Source organism: Chlamydomonas reinhardtii, chromosome 5, assembly GCF_000002595.2.
Source record: "Chlamydomonas reinhardtii strain CC-503 cw92 mt+ chromosome 5, whole genome shotgun sequence".
NCBI classification, from domain to species: domain Eukaryota; kingdom Viridiplantae; phylum Chlorophyta; class Chlorophyceae; order Chlamydomonadales; family Chlamydomonadaceae; genus Chlamydomonas; species Chlamydomonas reinhardtii.
In genome coordinates this window covers 178,696-198,553 of record NC_057008.1, presented here as the reverse complement: position 1 = coordinate 198,553, position 19,858 = coordinate 178,696, and the positions used below count along the sequence as shown (strand labels likewise).

The 19,858-nt window shown below is 63.0% G+C and overlaps 4 protein-coding genes across 4 annotated transcripts; 2 read left to right on the top strand and 2 right to left on the bottom strand.

Annotated features, from left to right (window-relative positions):
- Window positions 1-343: 343 nt before the first annotated feature.
- CHLRE_05g234200v5 (uncharacterized protein) lies at window positions 344-7,405 on the bottom strand. The gene is made up of 12 exons (XM_001702134.2): window positions 7,148-7,405; window positions 6,793-6,914; window positions 6,582-6,675; window positions 6,103-6,252; window positions 5,929-5,973; window positions 5,674-5,741; window positions 5,394-5,529; window positions 5,080-5,155; window positions 4,619-4,728; window positions 2,808-4,421; window positions 2,158-2,544; window positions 344-2,039 (listed from the first exon to the last, which is right to left on the bottom strand). Exons 1-12 carry the CDS (start codon window positions 7,313-7,315, stop codon window positions 1,479-1,481), a joined length of 3,531 nt encoding a protein of 1,176 aa, XP_001702186.2. The 5' UTR covers window positions 7,316-7,405; the 3' UTR covers window positions 344-1,478.
- Window positions 7,406-7,535: 130 nt separating this feature from the next.
- CHLRE_05g234250v5 (uncharacterized protein) lies at window positions 7,536-9,765 on the top strand. Its single transcript, XM_043062197.1, has 7 exons — window positions 7,536-7,997; window positions 8,157-8,208; window positions 8,306-8,418; window positions 8,519-8,567; window positions 8,694-8,783; window positions 8,865-8,913; window positions 9,092-9,765. The coding sequence occupies exons 1-7, from the start codon at window positions 7,651-7,653 to the stop codon at window positions 9,259-9,261; spliced, it is 870 nt and encodes a 289-aa protein (XP_042924524.1). The 5' UTR covers window positions 7,536-7,650; the 3' UTR covers window positions 9,262-9,765.
- Window positions 9,766-9,815: 50 nt separating this feature from the next.
- CHLRE_05g234300v5 (uncharacterized protein) lies at window positions 9,816-13,711 on the top strand. The gene is made up of 11 exons (XM_043062198.1): window positions 9,816-10,001; window positions 10,090-10,212; window positions 10,405-10,481; window positions 10,630-10,696; window positions 10,892-10,978; window positions 11,244-11,369; window positions 11,641-11,769; window positions 11,898-12,059; window positions 12,242-12,346; window positions 12,512-12,697; window positions 12,945-13,711. The coding sequence occupies exons 1-11, from the start codon at window positions 9,933-9,935 to the stop codon at window positions 13,212-13,214; spliced, it is 1,401 nt and encodes a 466-aa protein (XP_042924523.1). The 5' UTR covers window positions 9,816-9,932; the 3' UTR covers window positions 13,215-13,711.
- Window positions 13,712-13,713: 2 nt separating this feature from the next.
- On the bottom strand, window positions 13,714-17,035 carry CHLRE_05g234350v5 (uncharacterized protein). The gene is made up of 6 exons (XM_001702133.2): window positions 16,639-17,035; window positions 16,336-16,469; window positions 16,029-16,192; window positions 14,639-15,830; window positions 14,233-14,310; window positions 13,714-14,078 (listed from the first exon to the last, which is right to left on the bottom strand). The coding sequence occupies exons 1-6, from the start codon at window positions 16,781-16,783 to the stop codon at window positions 13,947-13,949; spliced, it is 1,845 nt and encodes a 614-aa protein (XP_001702185.1). The 5' UTR covers window positions 16,784-17,035; the 3' UTR covers window positions 13,714-13,946.
- Window positions 17,036-19,858: the final 2,823 nt, after the last annotated feature.

Sequence of the window (19,858 nt, the reverse complement as noted above, 5' to 3'; positions counted from 1 at the left end):
CTTGGGAGATGGAACGTCGGTTGTGTCGCTTTCAATTGGGTTTTAAATGGAGCAAGAGTGCAATACATTTGCAATGCGCAGAGAATGATGCCTATAACGGGCAGTGGATAGGCGTAGCTGCATCCAGCCGTGTCGAAAAGGCTACCGGTTGTAAGATGCACCGCAACGTCTCTCCGCGTATGGGCTGGGTAGGGATGGGAGCGGCCTGGCCCAGCATATACCGGTACTTGCCTGTACTGGCTGGCTGACCTGGTGGCGACGAGCAGCTGATCAGCACTGCAGCAGGGGGCATGTGGCCTGCCGTGCGCAGCCATTGACGGGTACGGAGACCATGTGCGGGGAGTTGGGGACAGAATTTTACCCACGCCATCGGATCTGTGATTGAATGGCCAATGTAGAATCCGGCCACCGGCACGACATACAGACACACGCACCGGAATGGCGTCTGAACTGAAGACAGGGTCAGGCGGTCAGCCACGTTTGACGGTTCGCCCGCCGCTCACCGACGACTCGATGCACTCGACACCCGAACCTGAACCCTGCACCACTCGAAACCTGAAGCCTCACATACTAGGTGCACGAACCTGCAACCGCTACTCTGTTGTACCGTAATACAGCTTCTTCAGCCAATACCCATCCCCAGGGATCTCAAGGTCAAGCGTGTCAGGCTGCGCGCCCATCCACTGCTTCATGTGGGCCAGTGTGGGCTAGCCCATCCGTCGGTTCAAAAGCCTGTCGTGTGCGCGGCGGCTTGAATGAGGCTCGCTCATCGGCAGTCCGTAGCCTCGCTGCGAAGTTCCACGTGCAGTAGAACTAATGTATTATCGGAATATATACAGCAAGGTGTTACAGGGTCAGGGTCAGGGTTCAGCCAGTCAGGGTTCAGCCAGTCAGGGTATGCTGATGCCCCCCATCCGGAGCCCCCATCCCGAACCCCTCTGCTTTCCACAATGTATATGCGCGTACGCACCTAGCCTCCCGACTTGCCTGCCGAAAGGTCACATCTTCCCACATGTAAGTTAAATCACGCGGCTCAATGCAGGTTGGCCGTTACCCTAATGAGTTGTCAAAGACCCTACAGCAGCTGCCCAATTCCAGTGCAGACCCGGCATGCCGGTGAACTCCCCACGCAACCACCACGGCTTGCAAGCAAAACACACCGTTCTCCGCTGCGTTCTCCGCTGCGTTCTCCGCTCCGTTCTCCGCTGCGCCCGCTGCAACGACATACGCTGCCGCGCCCTGCTGCCCAAAACTCTAATGCACCCGTGCCGGTCATACGGCACAAAATAAGGGATAACGCCTGTACCTGTCCCCTCCCATGCCAGTGCCCCAGGTACTCGACATGCAAATTTAAAGCGCCCACGCAATGCTGTTGCACCTCAACGTACGGTACGCCCCAGAGGCGCATTACTAATACCATGACAGTACTTGCAGTACTGCTGTTGCTGTCGGTGTAATGTGTAAATGCACGCGGCTGCCTACTGCGGCTCGCCCTGGACATTCGTGAAGGCCACAGGCGCGGAGGCTGCCAGCGCGCGGCCCGTGAAGCTGCCGGGCGAGCGGTGCGCGGGCGAGCCCAGCACAGCAGCCACCGCGGCGGCGGCTGCGGCGGCGTCCGCGGGCGTGAACAGGGGCGCCCCGCCCGACGAGGTGATGCTGCCGGTGCGCCGTGCGGGCGATGCTGGAGGGGGCGCAAGCGCCGCCGCCACCGCTGCCGCCACGTTCGCGCTGACGGACGGGGAGGAGGTGATGTTGCTGGAGGTGCGGACCAGGACGCCGCCTGGCATGCCTGCATGAGTGATTGATCCCGGGGAGCGGTAGACGGCTGGCGAGGTGGGTGCCGCCAGGGCTGAGGCCACGGTGGCACCAGGGGGGCCGCTGCTGCCCCGCATAGCCAGCGCGGGGGAGCTGGGCACTGCCGGTGCGCTGGGTTGGCTGCCGGGGGCCACAGGCGCCACACCGGCCGCAACGCCCCTGCCGCGTCCACGTCCGAAGCCGAAGCCGGAGACGCCGGGGCTGGGGCCGGCCGCCACGTGCTCCTGAGGAAGGCGTAAGAGGGCGGGAACACTCATTTCCAGTCACACGCCTAAAATATTGCTAATATTGTGCAGAAGCGGACCAGAAGAGCAGCTCGCATACGCATTGTTGATCACTCACCCTTGGGCCGTGCACGCCGGCGCTGCCCAGGTGGAACGGGCTGTTGGGCTGCTCGTTGGCACCGGGTGTGCCGGGCGCACCGCTGCCGGGACCCATCCCACCGCCGCGCCGCAGCTGCGGCAGCGCGCGCCAGGCGCTGGGCATCATGGCGGACTGGGTGCGCAGGCCGGCGGGGCCCTCGCCCGGGCCGCCACGCTCGCGGTCGGGCCGCAGCGGTGAGCCGGGCACTCCGGTGTTGGAGGCGTAGGCGGCGGTCAGGCGCGCGGCCATGGGGCCAGAGCCACTCATGGAGCCGGGGCCGCCTGCGGTGGGCGGCAGAGCTGTCTCGCGGCGCCACGACACCGCCTCGTCGGCCGCGTGCGCGTGTGGTGGGTGGCCGCCGTACACCTGCGTGCGCGTGCAATGGTGGGCGTGCGAACATGTGGCAGCGTCCATGGGCGGGGTGTGATGTATCACAAGAGTTCGGGATGATGTATGGTGTTGGCGGCAGCGCGCCGGCGCGCGAGAGCACAGCCGGCTGCCGCACACGGTCGCACAGGTGTATGCAGTGGCTCTGCCTCCACCCGCTGTCTTCACACTCGTGCTTACATGCCGCCATGTCACAGGCTTCCCAGGCCTGTCCCCTACATACTGCGCCTTAACACACTCACCTGGTAGTGGCCGGTCTGGCCCTTGCCCGCGTGTCCCTGGGCGCTGTGGTGGTAGTCGGCGGCGCTGGTGCGGCGTGAGCGCCGGCCGCCGGCGCCCGAGCCCTCACCGGGTGCACGGTCGCTTCCAGCGCCGGGTCCGCTCTCTCGGGCGGTGCGGCGGCGCTCGTGTCGGCGCGCGCGTGCGGGCTGGCCGCCGCGCCTGCTGCGGCTGCCGCCGCCGCTGCCGTCGCTATCATCGCTGTCGTCACTGTCGCTGCCGTCGAAGCCGCCGATGTGCCCGGTGCCGTTGTTGCTGCGGCGGGCGGCGTAGGCGGACATGAGCTGTGCGCCCGACTCGGCGGCGCCATTGGGCGCACTGCCCACCAGGCCCTCGTTGCCGTCCTTGGCGGCCGCCATTCGGATGGGCACCGCCGAGCCCACGCCGTTGACCGCCCGCGCTGCCGCATCCGCCGCCGCCATGGCCTCCTCGGTGTTGGGCATGGAGTGGCGGCGACCGCCCCGGCCGCGCCGACCGCGCCGCGTCTTGCGCTTGCGTGGCGTGCCCCCCTCCACCATGCTGTCCATGCGACTGCCGGCGGGTGGCCCGTCCGCCTCATCGAGGCCGCTGCCGTCATCATCATCATCGTCGTCCTCATCATCCTCATCCTCGCCCCGCTCCCGCCGCGCTGCAGCAGCCACCGTCTTCTTGCGCGCCTCGGCCGCCGCAATCATCTGCTCCTCCTCCTCGTCTGCGGTGGGCAGCAGCGGCTTGCAAGATAGCCCCAGTGCAGCCAGTGCCGCCGCCGCGCTGTCCTCATCCAGCTCGCCCGACATAATGGACGGCAGGGCCACACGGCGCGAGGCCGGGGCGGCGGAGGCGTTGGCCAGTCGCAGCTTGGTTAGCCCAGCGCCCAGCCCGCCCATGCCGGCACTGTGTCTGCCGCCGGCGCCCAGCATGTCGGCGTTGTTGCCGGGGTCGCTGTCGCTGCCGGCATCGCCCAGACCGCTCACGTGGCCGCTGCCGCAGCCTCCGCCCAGCTCGCTGCCGGGCGCACGGGGCGGGCGGCCCATGGACGAGTTGCGGCGGCTGCGGCCGCTCCCGTTGCCGTTGCCCGCCTCGGCGGCGTCGTTGGTGCCGACCAGGCAGGCAAAAGGGTTGATTGTGGGGTCCCGGGCGGCGGCGGCGGCGCCCGCAGGAGCGCTGCCCGGCTGTGAGTGATGGTGGCCATGCTCGTCCGTGCTGCGCCGCCGGTTGCCGGCCGCGCCTGGGGCACCACTGCCGTGGTGGCTGTCGCGGCCGCTGCCTGCGCCACCGTGCGGGTGCTGATGGTGGTCATGGCCGTGGCCGTGATGCTGGAAGTGCGCGTAAGCGTTCTGGTGCTGCGCCTGGTGATGGAACTGGCCGGCGCGGGAGGTCTCGCCGTGGCTGACACGCCGCTGCCGCTGGCCGCTGCCCGGACCCACGTGGCCCGAGCCCGACATGTAGGAGCCGCCGCTAGCCCCGGCGGGCGAGGTGCCGGCAGCGGGCGAGCCGCCGGTCAGCATCACCTGGCCAGCCGACTGCATGTGGGCGCCGCGGCCTGGCGGGATGCCAACGGCCGCAGTCTTGTGCGCAGCCTGGCCCACCTCGAAATCCTGCTCCCACGGCCAGACACCCAGCCAGTCAGTACAGTCTGCAGCAACACGGCAGCAGCAGCTCCCTGCACACGCCACCATGTCCACCGCCCACCCCGCCGTTGCCGTTATGCCCACGTTTCCCTTGCGCTGCCACAGTCCCCACTCCAGGTTCCCAACCCAGCCCCCCTCGCCGCACTGCCCTGTGTGCTGCCCACCTTGGCTCCCAGGCTGAGCATCAACTCCACCGCCGCCGTGACGCCAGCCTTCTTGGCCACCTTGAGGGGCGTGGCGTAGTTGCGGTCGCGCACCTCCAGCGCCTCTTTGCCTGCAGCAGGCAGGGGCGAAGGCGAAGGCCACGGAAAGTGAGCATGCCACAGGAAAGCCACAGGGACCTGGTCTGCAATGTGTTGAGGAGAAGCGTCTGTGCGATCAGCACTCATATACCTATGCCCACGACGGCGAGCAACGGACCCCGTCGGGCCCGCGCTTTTCCCTTCGTCCTTATCGCTGACAGTATGTCCGACACCGATGTGGCGATGTTTGACACCGATGCGGCTTAATGACCAGTGGGAGAGACACACGACGCCGCGGTGGCGTGGGGCACGAGGCTTGCAGTCGCCGCCCGCCCGCCCTGCTCCGCGCCGACCTTCAACCCCAGCTCCCCTGCTCTACTCACCCTGTGACGCCAGCGCCCGTATGACGTCGCAAAGTCCGCCCAGTGCGGCCAGATGCACCGGGTAGTAGCCCGTGTCCTGAGCAAGGTGTGTGTGTGTGTGTGGGGGGGGGAGAAGTGGAGCTGCAGCAGTGCAGTGGGTAAACTGGTGACTGGTATGCGCACTGACTAAAGGCGGTGGTAGCGGGACCTGGCTGACAAATGTCTGTATGAAACCATGCGGTAATGCCAATGCTGCGTGTGTGTGTGTGTGTGTGTGTGTGTGTGTGTGTGTGTGTGTGTGTGTGCGTGTGTGTGCCTGCCCTGCTCCCACCCACCTGTTCGCTGCCGTGCGCCACGCCCGGCGGCGGCTCGTCCCGTATGTACGCGGCCCGGGGGTGCTCCGCCAACACCTGCAGGGCCGTGGCGCTGTCGCCCGCCTTGATGGCCGCCAGCAGCCGCCCGCCGTGGGACCTGGGGGAGAGGAAAGGGTTGCGGGGCAGTTGGGGGGACAGAACCATTGTAGAAAAAACAGGAAGAGGGGCAGTAAGGTAGACGTCTGTATCCTTTAGGCAACGCCCAAATTGCAGCCCCTTACCCATCCCTCCACCCACCCACCTGCGCTCCAGCATGTCCTTCACGCACTCCGGCAGCAGCGACTCATCCGGGGCCGCCAGCAGAGCCTCCTGCAGCGCATGCAGGGGTGTCGGCAGCAGGACAAGGCTTGGCAGGGGATTAGAGGTGCGTATGGCGGCCGACGCAATAAGCTCATAATTCCCTGCCGTTCCCCATGGAATTTGTCATTTAGCACGGTTGAACCCACAATCCCCACGCTCTTGTCCTCCCTGTCTGTGCTCCCTGCCCGCGCCCCACCTCAATCTCGCCCAGGCTCAGGCCCGTGAGCGCGCCGCCCTCAGCCTGTCAGGGGCAGGTCGGAGGCACATGCGGCGAAGCGAGAAGAATCAAGTAGCTGTAGCATTCCGCACGCAATCTCCTTCAACGCGGTGGACATGGGTACTACTTCAGTCAGGAAGGCACAGTGCCCACCTGGCCCCAGCGCCAGATGAGCTTGGCCCGCTCCCTCAGCGCCGCGGGCGCCTTCTTCCGTGCCACCACCAGCGCCATCTCCGCCTCCATTTCGGGCGTGCCGCGGAACGCCACGCCGTGCACAGCCAGACGCCGCTCTTCGCCCAGGCCCTGGGGGAGCGTGTGCAGTCGAAGTGAAAGCCGATATATGGGCGGGCGGTGCAGCTTACAACGCGTTCAGAGCAGGCAGGTGTGTGCGGGGAAAAAGGAGGCCGGGTGGAGGTGGACTGGCGGTAAGTCGCGGGTGCTGTAGAGACGCACGGTCTCTAACAATGCATGTGTATGCACCTCTACCCTGTCAAGCTTAGCACCCGTACCCAGGCGGTCCTCGCCATTATATTCGCTAGCTGACGCATCCTCATCTTGATCGGTCCCCAGATGGCCTCCGCAGGTCGCGGCACGTGCTGCACCCAGCCCCGCCGTCACTCGCAGCCGCACACCTTGCTGAATGTGGGCAAGCCTAAGCCCTGCGCCACTATGTGCAGCAGCTTGCGTGTGTCCTTAGTCAGGCCCGGGGGAAACACCATCTGGCAGCTGCAAGGAGCAGCGAAGGGGAGGAGAAGACATCGAGTTACAGGGTACGCTGGGGCTTCCGTACACAGGCGCCAGCAGCTGCAAAATACGTGCAACGTTATGGTCCCGTTTCCCCACCGCCAGTCGCCGCCGGGGAACTGCTCTGACGTGGCGGCAGTGGCCTTGCTGAACCAGTCCAGTACCGCGCGGATGGTGTCGGTGTCGCAGTCCGCGGGTAACTCGAAGTGCCGAGTGGCCACCTAGGGGTGGCGGGTGGGGGACGCGCGGGACGGTGCAGCAGTCGGCACCCTGGAAGGAAGCTGTGCACTTCGCAGCGTCTGAATCAGCACTCAAGTACTATAGCGCACCTTAGATCATGCCACGCGGTGGTTACAGTATGGCGCGCGTCGAAACGGCAACAGGCAACGAAGCCGGGACATGCATATGCAAAAAACGCAGTCGCCAACCCAGCCCACGCCCTGTGGTGCCCTACCTCGCCTGTCTGCTCTGATTCAATAGTTTCTAGAATGGTCTCAGGACAGCCAGCGACATCGAACGGACCGCTGGGTGTAAAGTGGAGCACAACGTCCCAAATGCGGGCGGACTGCGGCTGGGCCAGGCCAGCAACGCCACGGCGAGCAGGAGGTACGTAAGCTGGCATCTTGCAATCGGGGTGCCGCTAGGAACCGTGCGAAATTGCGACAATGCGAGCCTACACGGCCGCGAGCTATGTGTTTGTAGTCCTTACAGATCTCGCATTGCGCTGCTGCAAATGCAAGCTGGTGCTTTGCAAAACGGACTTGGAAAAATCAACGACTTGCATGGCCTCATTCCGGAGTGCCCAGTGCCCAGTGGATTCGCGAAAGCCGTTGACGGGATAAATAATCCTGCTGATTAAAGTGAAAGCTGCCTACCCAAGCCTGAGCTTCGCCCACTTTGCACGCGCATGCTGCCCGCGGTGGCACGCTCGCTGGGATTTTGAATGCTATAGCGTGAATGGAGGCAAGCTCTTCCGCCTCAAAGCGACGGCGTGGCATGAGCCCACCCGTGCTGGTGCCTGGGGAACTGGGGACCGCCTCCACCCCGACGCCAGCCGTGCCTACTTCGCCCTCTCTCGTGGAAAGTCTCCGCGCACGTGTGCAGCGCCGGCGGGAGAGCCTGCAGGATGCACAGCAGGTGCCGTGGGACATAGGCAGCGCAGCCCGTGCCTCCCCGCCGCGGACGCAGTTGTTTCCTGCGCAACGGCGCGCGGAGCACAGCGGTGCTTGTGGCCAGAGCTCCGTACCGTGGGACCCCCCTGCCAGCCCCTGGGGTCTGCTGGAGGAGATGCTGTATAATGACCCGTGAGTGGTGGGGCCGACATCGACGTGGCGCTACAGGCCAGACAGAGGTGCAGGGCTGCATACAAGGCAGCAGCCTAGTGGCCGAGAGGCGGCACCGCCGTGCGCAGAACGGTTCATTCTAGACGTGCAAAATAAATTGTATCGTCACCATCACAACAGGTGGAGGCTGCTGGTGGCCTGCATCTTGCTGAATCGAACCACTGGGCAGCAGGTGTGGGTCAGATGCCGCGTCAAGTCTGGGTGCACATGCGGTACCTACAGTAAACCAGTCGGCTGATTCTGCTTGCCCCGCGTGCTGTGTTATCCAGGTTCGCGGGGTGCTGGGGCCCCTGTGGCGCGCCTACCCAACACCCCAGGCGATGGCGGCAGCTGATGAAGCTGACCTGAGGGCCATACTGCGCCCGCTGGGGCTACATAACACGTAGGCAGGGGTCGGGATTGGTCAGGGGACCTCGGGGAAGTGTTGTGAACGCCCTGAACTAACACGTACTTTGGTACTTGTGCTTGCTGACTGTGCGCAGGCGCGCCGTTAAACTGAAGCGCTTTAGCCATGATTTCATCACCAAGCAGGTTGGTACCATGATAGGCACCCATGCAAAAGCACGTGTTCAACTCGCCGTGTTCCCCGAGCCTCGTATTCTGCTGCTCTGACCGCACTACCGCCAGCACGCACTGTGATCCGCTCCCTCGATGCAGTGGAAAAGCCCTATGGAGCTACATGGCGTGGGATGCTATGCCGCTGACGCATACACCATCTTCCATCTTGGTCACTGGCGCGACGCCAAGGTACGAATTATGCAGTATTGTAAGCCTATGCCTGCAATCAACCAGCGACATCTGCTCACCACCATTCTAACCTGCCCACAGCCCGCTGACAAGGACCTCAAGAATTACGTCAAATGGCTTGAAGCCACAGGTGGGTAGCGGATTGGAGCCGGGTGTGCATAAGACAGCATCACTGTGCGGCGGGTTTTACGGAGCCAGTGTAACAACGCCCCATTCACCATCATGTGTCAGGCCCACGTAGCACAGCTCCGACATGTAATTGTGCTTGCTCAGGGTCGCTGCGCCCTATGCTTGCTTCTGCTCGGCAGGCGGCGAGGGGGCAGGCTTGGAGCGGGAAGACCTGGAGCAGCTGCTGCAGGCTGCACAGCTACCTGGCCAGGTCACTGATGGAGCTGCCACTACCGCCGAAGGCTTGCCCCATCAGTGCACGGAGGCGGAGGCGAAGAGGGCAGCGGCGAAGGCGAAGGGAGAGGATTGACCCATGGTTCTGGGCTGCTGAGGCTCCAGTACCTAATCACATCGGTATGCAGTGCTGTTCCTGAAGCGACCTGCCGCGGCTGCGTCGGCTGCAGTACTCTGATGGGGCCCTCACCTGCCCCCTCACTCCACAGCCTTGACGACAGCCCCACTGGCGTTCATGGCACCATCGTAATACAAACCCTGTAATGGTGTGGACCCAGCCATTTTATGTTGTAGCTCTTGAATATAATGCTTGGGGTGTAGTACTGGACTCTGGTGACCGAGATGCATGGCCGGTGATTGAGGAGGGTCGCGGCAGTGAGATGCTCAGCAGGCGTTAGTGCTGTTGAACGTGGGTGCCGTGTGTGTGTGATGGGGGGGGGGGGCGCCCGTTGCAGTGATTTCTGCGAGCAGTATTGGATGCATTACGTGGATGGACACTAGGATGCACATCCTCTGTCATGCGGGAACCGGCCAGGCTGGATGTGCAATCTGCCCGCGTGTGAAACCCCCACCGTGGCAGCGTACACTGACGAGCCGTTTCCCTACCCACCGTAAAAATACTAGACTCTTGGAGATAACGCAGCTGGTTGCAAAAAAACGTTTGGCTCGCTTATCGGACCTCCCCACAACACCAACATCTGGACCGCTCGCCGTAGACGGCCGGCTTAGGCCGCCGTGAGCTCAGCTATGGCATCTAGCATGGAGGAGGACAACCAGCCGGTCGCTGCTGAGGCCGGCTCGTCGTTCGACCTCGAGGTGCGGGGCAAGAGGCTTTTCTGAACTCTTGCGTGCTACCCTGCCGTGTATTTATGAATGGATAAGACTGAATTACGTGAATGGACAGGCCTACATCGCCAACTATACTGGGCATGCGAAAGTCGACCGGCTCCTGTTTATCGCGGAGCGGAGCTCGGGCAAGCCCCTGGAGTTAGAGGCACTGCGCATGGCTCATGATGAGCTGAAAAAGGTAGGCCAGCTCAGGGCCCTGTCGGACGATCTTCTAAAGATCCCGCTTTAGGCGTGAATGTGTTCTTAAGGACTGATAGCGCATTTGCAAGGGTCTAAGATTGAGGTGGCACTGGGGCAAGCGCTACTGCCTCAAGTGTGTAAGGCTGAAGCTGCTGCTGCCCCCGTCCTCCTGACCCCCTGACCCCTTCAGACGGAGAACACGGCCCGCTATCAGGAGGTGGTGGCACGCATTGACGGGCGGCTGGGGTCAGCCTACACGCCAGACAGGTAAAGAAACATGGTAAAGCAGTCTTTGTGGGGCAACGGGGCTATTACAGTGGAGCCTTAAGGGCGTGCAGCCACCCGGCGTATGTAGCCTTCAGTGTAACACCAGCTGACCGGCGTTACTACTGGTGCTACAAACATTTGCAAATAGGGCTTGGGTGGAGAACACCGAGCGGCGGTCTGCGCAGAAGGGCGAGCGTCTGGAGTCGGAGCTGCAGGTGGGTGGCGGGGTCAGGCTCTCGGCGCGGTCTCCCAGTGTGGAGCCCCGTGCTGCTGGGGAGCATGGCGGTGCTGCTGGCGCTGGTGCTGCGTGTTGTACTGGCAGGGGACGCTGCGCACGTCTTGCGCTGGAATAAGTTTGCCACCGTGCCGCTCACTGCTGGGGCTGTGTGTGTGTATGGGTGTTACTGCAGAGCTTCAAGGCGGCGCTGATGAAAGAGAGCATCCGCATGGGCCACTCTGACCTGGGGGACTGGGCGTACGAGCGGGGGGACCTGCAGGTGGGGCTGGGTCGCAGGGCATGGGCGCTGGGTATGATAGCTTGCACGTGCACGTGGGCTTGGTTGTGCCTCAGGGCCTATCGCGGGCAGGGTCGGTCGTACGGCATGCACTTGCAGTGCTGGTATGCCTTGGCCATACGGGTATGGTACGTGCACAGAGCTCCACCCATTCACCAGTATTTGCACACGGCTGCACCGCCTTCACACCCCCGGTCCCCACATGACCCACATTGGGCTCGGGCACATGACCCCCCACACGCCGCAGACTGCGTTCAAGTGCTACGTGCGCACGCGCGACTACTGCACCACGTCCCGCCACGTGGTGGCCATGTGCCTGGCCGTCATCCGCACCGCCCTGGAGCTGGGCAACTTCGTGCACGTGGCCAACTACGTGAGCGCGTACTGCCGGGAGGGAGAAAGGGAGGGGGCGCAGTGGGGAGAGCGGGCAGCAGGACAGGGCAGGGCGGGGATGTGCGGAGGAGGGACTAGGGTTCGGCGTGTTAGCTATGGCTTCTTTGAGTGGTAGAGAGGGCGTTTGCCGTTATATTGGCTGTGCTGGACAGCATGCGGTGGCTCTGTCACACCGCAGCCGCGGCTTGATAGCCTCCCGCTGTATCGTGACGGCATGTGCATGTGTGCGGCTGTGGGGCTGTGCGCCGCAGGTGGGCAAGGCGGAGGCGACTCCCGACGTGTCCAACGACTCGGTCACCATGGCCAAGCTGCGTGCGGCCAGCGGCATCAACCTGCTGCACAGCCGCAAGTACAAGCAGGCCGCGCGCAAGTTCTGCGAGGTGGGGTGCGGGCGGACAGGCAGCAGCTGTATTCATGGCTTGCGGCGGCAGCTTTCACATTTTGTTGCACGTTGCCGCGCTGCTCACCCCCTGCTGCCCTGCTGCTGCCGCCCCCGCTGTCGCGCCAGGTGTCCCCGGACCTGGGCACCAGCTACAGCGACGTGCTGGCGCTGCACGACGTGGCGGTGTACGGCAGCCTGTGCGCGCTGGCCAGCCTGGACAGGTCGGAGCTGCGCAGCCGCGTCATCGCCAACATCGGGTTCAGGGAGGTGCTGGAGCTGGCGCCGGAGGTGGGATGGGATGGGGTGAGGTTTGTGGGGTGGGTTTGTGGGGCGTGAGACTTGCAGTTATCCATGAGGACCTCTGGATGCTCTGTTCATTCTTTAAATGCTTACGTGGTCTCCTTCTGGTGCACTGTCCCCTGTTGCTGTTCTCTGCTCTCATCCCTCCCACCCTCCCTCTCCGCATCTAGATGCGCGAGCTGGTGCACGCCTTCTACAACAGCCAGTACGCGGCGGCGCTGCGGCTGCTGGAGGGACTCAAGCCCGCATTGCTGCTGGACATGCACGTGGCGGAGGTGGGCGGCGGATGAAGTGCTGGACTGTTAGAGGCAGTGCCGTTTCATGCATGTCGCGGCTCAGCTCGCTGCACCTTCCGCCCCACCTGACCCCTCGGCCGCGCCCCCGCCCCTGGTGCTCCACTCCAACTGATGTTTCCAACCCCCTCCCTTCTCCCCCTGCAGCACGTGCCTGCCCTGTACGCCGCCATCCGGCATCGGGCTCTGTGCCAGTACGTGCAGCCGTTCAGCAGTGTGGACCTGGCGGTCATGGCGGCGGCGCTCAACACGCCGGTGGCCGAGCTGGAGAAGCAGCTCGCGGGGCTGATCATGGACGGAGCCATCTCGGCGCGCATCGACTCGGCAACCAAGGTGCGCCGGGGGTGGAGAAAGTCGGGCGATTGGGACTCGTCAGTATGGCCTCGCGCAGCTTACACCTGCAGCTGTCTGAAAAAGGGACAAAACGGAACATCACGGGAGTTTCATGGTGCATTGGCGCCTGTGTCGCTGAAGGTATCCCTCGTTGCCGAACGAGCTTAAACAGCCATGTACGGTATCCGCGCCCGCTTTAGCTGCCTACCTAACATTTTGCCCGCCCCCGGCCCCGGCCCCGGTCCAGGTGCTGTACGCCAGCAAGGCCGACGCGCGCGTGACCACCTTCCAGCGCGTACTGGCTGCGGGCGAGGCCTACTGCCGTGACACGCGCGCACTGCTGCTGCGCGCCAACCTGGTGCAGCACGACTTCATGCAGGCGGGGCTAGGCGGGGCGGGCGGAGGTGGCGGGCGCGGGCGGAAGGACCGGCTGGAGCGGGGGCTGTACGACATGGGCATGGGCGGCGGCGGCGGCCTCATGTACGGCATGGGCAGGTCCATGGGCGTGCTCATCTGAGCAGAAGGGGGAATACAGAGGGGGGTGTACGGTATGTGTATGGTGGCACGCTCACCGGGGTGATGGTCACGTTGACGTTTCAACGGCATGTCCATGCTGTTGCTGTGAAGGGTTATTGAGGGCCGCTTGCGCAGGGCTGCATGCGTTAATTGTGCGAGTAGATAAAGTGTTCTTCACTTGCTGCGGCTATAGTTCATGGATGCGCACCGGCCTGGCACCGCAAAAGTGCCGTTTGATGTCAAGTGAGACTAGCTGAGGCATATGGACTGCAGGTTGCAAAGGATGCTGGGCAGGTTGGCGGCAATGTCGGCAGCATGCTGGCACATACTTGGCACAGGTCGTAACAACAGTCAAAGAATCACACGGCACCGTCAATTCATGCTTACCGGTGCACAAGGACGGCGAATGTGCCAACCTGGGAGTCACAGTGTGGCACGCCTGCTTTATGGTGCTCTCGTGCTGCCGACATTGCCACCCATCCCTATGCAACATGCATCGCATCTGCCTCAGCGCTACCTGCCCACGATTACTAACGCACAACGACTACCTTTTGGCCAGCTGGCCTGCTATGTACAGCTCAGAGTTCTAAATTCTCAGTTAGTCAACCGTTGACAGGTTCTGCACGCGTGCACTTCCAACACTGACAAAAGCGGAACTATTGCAACACCGCCCCGCCGGCTACCACTTCCTTAACTAATCATGAATGTAACCCCCGTCCAGCCAAAGCACCCGTTATGTGTTAGCGATTGACGACTTGTGCGGAGTGCCTGGGTCCTCGCCCGAGTCTCCGTAGAAGAGCGGCCCCATGTGTGTGATCTGACGCCGCAGCCGCAAGTTCTCATTTGCCAGCTCAGCTATGCGGACCTGAAGGCAGGCAGGCAGGGGTATGGGCATGACGGACGACGTCTCTTTCATTTGTAATGGGTTAAGGGCATTCCGTCTTCATATTTGGTGCCCAGACCATTCCACACATTCCCCAGCCGCCGTGTCGCAGCGCACACTTCGCACACGCACGCACCTTGGCCTCCACCAGCTCCTGCAGCAGCGAGCCGTCAGTGCGGCGGCCCAGCTCGTCCTGGTACTCACGCAGCCGGACCTGGCGCCGGGTGGTGCGGTGGGAAGGGATACCCAGACATGTAGGGAGCTGGGCATGCGGAGAGTGCGGCTGTCCCCACGCCGGTGCCATTAGGCCTTGGCGTCATACGTGCACGTATAATATCAAGACGGTACTGACACCGGCCGACGACCAAGTGCACATTGCACCCACATGCACCAAGAGCAGCAGTATGACAGCCGTGAGCTCCCAGCTGTTTGGATCGGACGGGAGGGCCGCGGTTGGTCTAATCTGCCAAGAACTCCCCCCTCCTTGTGTCTCTCTACACATGCCCTAAAGGCAACCAGCCAGCACGACGCCACCTGCTCACCTCCAGCCGCTGAGCCTCGCGCACCGCGGCGCCGCGCGCGGTCTGCGCCCGCCCCAGCGCGTCCTGCGCTGAGAGTGCCCTGTTGCGCCACTCGTCTCGCTCGTGCAGAAGGTCCAGCGCCAGGTCGCGCAGCTCGGCCGGCTCGGCGGCGGAGCGGATGGCCGCCTCCAGGCCACCCGTGTCGGGCTCGCCGCCGCCCGCAGCACCCCCCGGGCCGTGCATGGACGCCTGGCTGGCGGCACCGGGTGTGGAGGTGCCGGTGGCGGAGTGGTTGGAGGAGCGGGTGCCCCAGCCCATGCCGCCACGAATCCACGCGCCCCAGCCGGGGCCGCCGCCACCGCCAACCCCTACATCCGACCCCGCATGCCCCGCCTTGGCCGCGCTGCTGGCTGTCCCCGCCCCGGCACATCCTGTCACGTCGCTGTGGTAGCTGGCACCGCTGCCTCGCCGCGCGCCGTCCGCTGGCTGCTGTGGCGTTGCGGTTGCTGCGGTGCTTGCCCCGCCCAGGCCGTTGCCGGTGTTGGAGCGGCGCGATGACAGCTTGGAGGCGGCGGCAGGGCTGGCGGGCGAGGTGGTGGCGTCGCTGCCCAGCAGCTCAGAGGCCAGGTTGCGCTCCCAGGCAGAGGGGCTGGCGCGGGCGCTCTCCGTCTTCCGCAGCAGCTGCTTGGCGGAGCCGGAGGACAGCGGCCCTGTGCCAATGGGCGTGCCGCCGCCTGACGCTGGAGCTGGGCCGGGCGCTGCTACACTTGGCGTGACGAGAGCTGGCGGGGCTTTGCTGGGGCCCTTCTTGCGGCGGAAGAAGCTGCTGAGGGACTCGTCCTCCGGCGCGTCCTTCTTTGGGTTGGCTCCAGGTCGCCCGCCGCCCGCTGAGGAGCGCGTGTTGGATGGCCGGTCGCCCTCAGCGCCCGCGCCCGACACACGGTACCCAGCCCCCGCGGCTCCAGCCGCAGCTGCTCCTGCTGCAGCTGCCACGCCGCCGCTGTACTTGCTGGCCAGAGCTGAGTACTGACTGCTCCCACCGGCAGCCCCATAACCGCTGTCCCCTGCAGCTGCTGCTGCGCTTGGCAGGCTGTAGCTGGGGCGGCCATCGGTGAGCATCGAGTTCTGCGAGGCAGCGGTGTCCAGCGGCGGCCCGCCCTGCTGATCAGCGGCGGGAGCCGTGCTGACCACGAAGTAGAGCGTGCCGACGGGCCTGGACATGTGCGTGCAGGAGGGGGCAGAAAGCACGGAGTCGCAGTTTAGACTGAACTTGTTGCATAAGATCCAGGCTTGTGCCAGGCTACACTGCACAAGCCAATAACCAGACTGAAGCAAGACTTCATACGCATACAGCTTGCTCAAGTGCCACCCCTAGCCCGCCAAGGCATCAAAGCGCGCCGTGTGCACTCACTGCAGCGGCACCGCCACGGACTGCTCCTTAGCCAGCCCGACCTCGCTGCAGTACTTGGACAAGTCCACCAGCGCCGTCTTGGCAATGGTCTTGCCGCGCTGCTGCACCTTAAATTTGCAGTCCTTGGGCTTGTAGCCGTGAGACCCAGCCTGCAGCGTGACCATCTGTGGCGCGCATAGAGGACCGCATGTCGGTGTCGAGCCAGCTGCGGGCCTGGTTTGTGCGATTGGGCATGAGAGGCACGTCCCTGGTGTATAATTTGGCTCCTTCCCTGCATCTGTCTGCATTCCCAGCCGCCCCGGTTCACCTGACTGAAATACGTGTCCGACCAGCTCAGCACCGTCTGCCCAACACTGTCCTCCGTCACGTGCACCGTGTCCCCCCGCACCCACAGCAGCGTGCACGGCACACCGGCATGCAGCTGCTTGCAGCTCAAGAGTTCTGGTCACAGAATGAGTGGGGAGACGCCATATAAGAGGGAATTGCGATTGTAAACTGCAGTGGTGACAGCCGATTCCTGGTAGCCCCGCAAGACCTGCTTGGCACGCCCAACTGCTACTTGACCACCCCGCCGCCCAACCTGCGCCCCCCGAAGCCGAGGAATGCGCACCTGCTCGGAGCTCGCTGATGACTACATGAAACGCGACTGCAGCGTGGTTGCGCTTGACGCCGGTACCCCCTCCAAACACCTGAAAGCCTTTCGGCCCCTTGCCCTTGACATGTTCGGAGCCCTGCGAGGAAATTCGCTCCAGCATTGCTATTTCCTAATCCTTCCAATGCTCTCTTCCGTTCGCAGCAGGCCCTCGTGAGGCCTAGGGCTCGGATTTGCTTTCCATATTCAACGGCTCGACGCCCGAGAGCCAGTTATAAGCTACTGCCGTAGAAATAACCAGCAGTATTATAATGGTAGGGTGGAAGGGTGAAATGCGGGTCCCTCAGGAGTGGAAGAGAAGCCCGTTTTGTTTTTTGTCGGAGAGCTGGAAAAAGGATTCGTGAGTTTGAAGCAGAAGTTCAAGGAAGCGGCCGGATTTCTTATGGTGAGGCGTGAGCTGCACGGTCCTGCAGTGTCAGCCCGCATGGATCCTCATCCGGAGCTGTCCGGAGGTAGCCCACCAGCGGCCGCGCCTTTATTTTTTTGCACGCCGGCGGCCCGTCCATGCATCCCTCTCTCATCCCCTAGTCTGCCGAAGTGCCCCTCTCGCGCGCACAGCTGGTGCTCTAGCCAGCTAGCTGGTCTGCTCGGTCCAGCGGCCAATCGCGGCAGACGCATCAAGAAGTGGCGTCTTGGTGCTGATTATGCTATCGCTTGGCCCGCCCGGAGCATCTTCGGCCCTGAGCGTAGTTGCGTGAAGAAGGCGGCACTGCACGCAGCTGCACGTGAGCAATGTTTGAACCAAGCACCGCATCACATGCAACACCCAATCCATCCCTTCCTCCTGTCTAATCCACACTGCTGTTTCGTACTGACTCTGGAGGGACACACAACCAGTGCTCGTATCTTCCTTCTTTTTGACAGAAATTTGCCCCAAAAAGCCTCTGGCGGAAGAAATTTTTGATTCTTAAGTCCAAAAATCTGTGAAAACGCTTCAGATTTTGGGGGGTCTTTCTGAGAATCGCAGAAGACATTTTGGGGCGTTTCTGTCACTTGTCCGGGCCCAAGGCAAGGGTGACTGAGGTTCTCCAGGATTATCTACGGCCGTGTCCTGCTGGCACCATGGGGGCACACCACGATAGGCCAGCCTTCTACTAGGGTAGTCATGCCGTGGGTGAGTGAGCATGATGAGCGTGGGTGCAGGTGGGTGAGGGCGCTGGGGTTTGGCGTGGGGATGGGCCACGATTTGCCATGGAGCCCATGAGCCGGTGCTTTCTTCAACAACGTCGTGTCAACGTGGCAACAGCAACCTCACCCCGCACGCTGCAACAATGGCACATCCCGTGCGGCATAATATTTTGCTGTGCCGGAGCCGGGACGTAGGCTGGTGGCAACAGCAACCTCACCCCGCACGCTGTAACAATGGCACATCCCGTGCGGCGGAATATTTTGCTGTGCCGGAGCCGGAACGTGGGCTGGGGGCAACAGCAACCTCATCCCGCAGGCTGTAACAATGGCACATCCCATGCGGCGGAATATTTTGCTGTGCCGGAGCCGGAACGTGGGCTGGGGGCAACTGCAGCCGCATTTGGCACGCTGCAACAGGGCAAGCCTGACACACCCCTGGCCTGACACGAATCGTGCATAGGTCGGGGGCGGAGCCCCCGGAAAAATTTTGGGGATGAAAGATGCGGCGGCAGCGGGTTTCTGAAAATTAAAGATGCCTGTTTTCGGAAATCTGTCACTGGCGCCGCGCCTGCCTTCTTAAGATACGAGCACTGCACACAACGTCACAACCTGAACTGAGCTGCTCACTACTGGGACCTGCCCCCTCCCCTGTTACACATACGGTATCCAAGCCGCCATCACAGAGCCGGCCCACTGCCAGTTGCTGTGCTTGCCCGCTGCCCCCGGCTGCCCCCTAACTGAACACCGGCTGGTGTCAACCGCTTTTTGGGCTGAGCCCCCGGTGCGCAGCAATTCAGGGGTGGACGAAGCCCCCCAGGAACACCCCTTGGCAACCAACCCGGAGTAAGAAAGCTGAAGTTTTGTGCAACTCGCCGAGCCATGCCTCTCGATGCGCCTGAATGCCGCGGGACGGCCCAGTCCTGTAGCGGTGTGGGAAATCGGGGAGTTGTTAACTGTGCTAGAGGTTGGCTCGCCCCCCCAAAGGGGGGCGACAGCCTTAGTCCTCGACCAGAACCATACATTAGGGTTGTTCTCTGTTTTTCATTTCGATTGTATGCAAATAGCGGCAGCTTAGGTCTATTTGCCAAGGCAAGAAACGTGTGGAAATACGCAGCACAGAAAAACTGGTAGAAAAAGCGCACCTCCGACCGAGGCCGCTGCCCTTGATGTTCCATCAGCACATTTGCAGGCAAGCGTCGAAATCAAAGCCAAGCCAAGCCAAAGCCAAAAGGCCACACGCCAAGCCAAGCCAAGCCAAGCCAAGCCAAAGCCAAAGCCAAAGCCGAAGCCAAAGCCAAAAAATGTCGCCTTGCCCAGAACTGGACGCTGTCCTGGCCGCCAATGTATTGATGCGGTGGCCAGTGCCCTACATTGTAGGAGATTGCTTCTTCGACGCGGTAGTGTGGCTGCTGCTGGTGTTCATGGGCATGCACACAACGACCGCAACCGTGCTGCTGCGATGCGCCTGAACCTCGCCCCCAGCCCCCACCATAGCCAACGTCGCATAGCAAGTGCAGTGCACGCACATGCAAGGGCAGGAAGCGCAGCGCGAGCGCGTAACGCCGCAGCGACCCAGCGGAGCGATGTTGCCCGTGGGCCGAAAAATGTCTCTAGCGCCCCTGTTACACCACGACTGCAAGCGGAAAATCCCACAAAGGGCGAGCCATCGCGCTGCGGAGCGGGGACGTTTAAGAGGATGCTTGGGAGACGTTGGGAGTGTGTGGCAATGGAAGGCACGCGTGGATGGCGTGTGGAATGTGCACACCGTGGCCGTGCCTAGAACACCCCAGCGTTGATGGCCTGAGCCCGTGCCTCGCTCCCAAACAGGGGTAAATGTGGGGCCATCGTCCGTCTACCGATTTGCAGTCAGTCCGCCCTGAGGCCGCCGGGCTCAGCGCATTTCCAGCTGTGCAAAGTTGACACGCCCTTGTCCAGCTGACACCCTCTTGCTTCAGCGGCGCCCGTGCTCTTGTCCTCTAAATGGCTACCTCCACTTAGCATCCACGTCCCATACTGGCCTGGTGCCCCACGCTGCAGCCGCTGTTGCCTG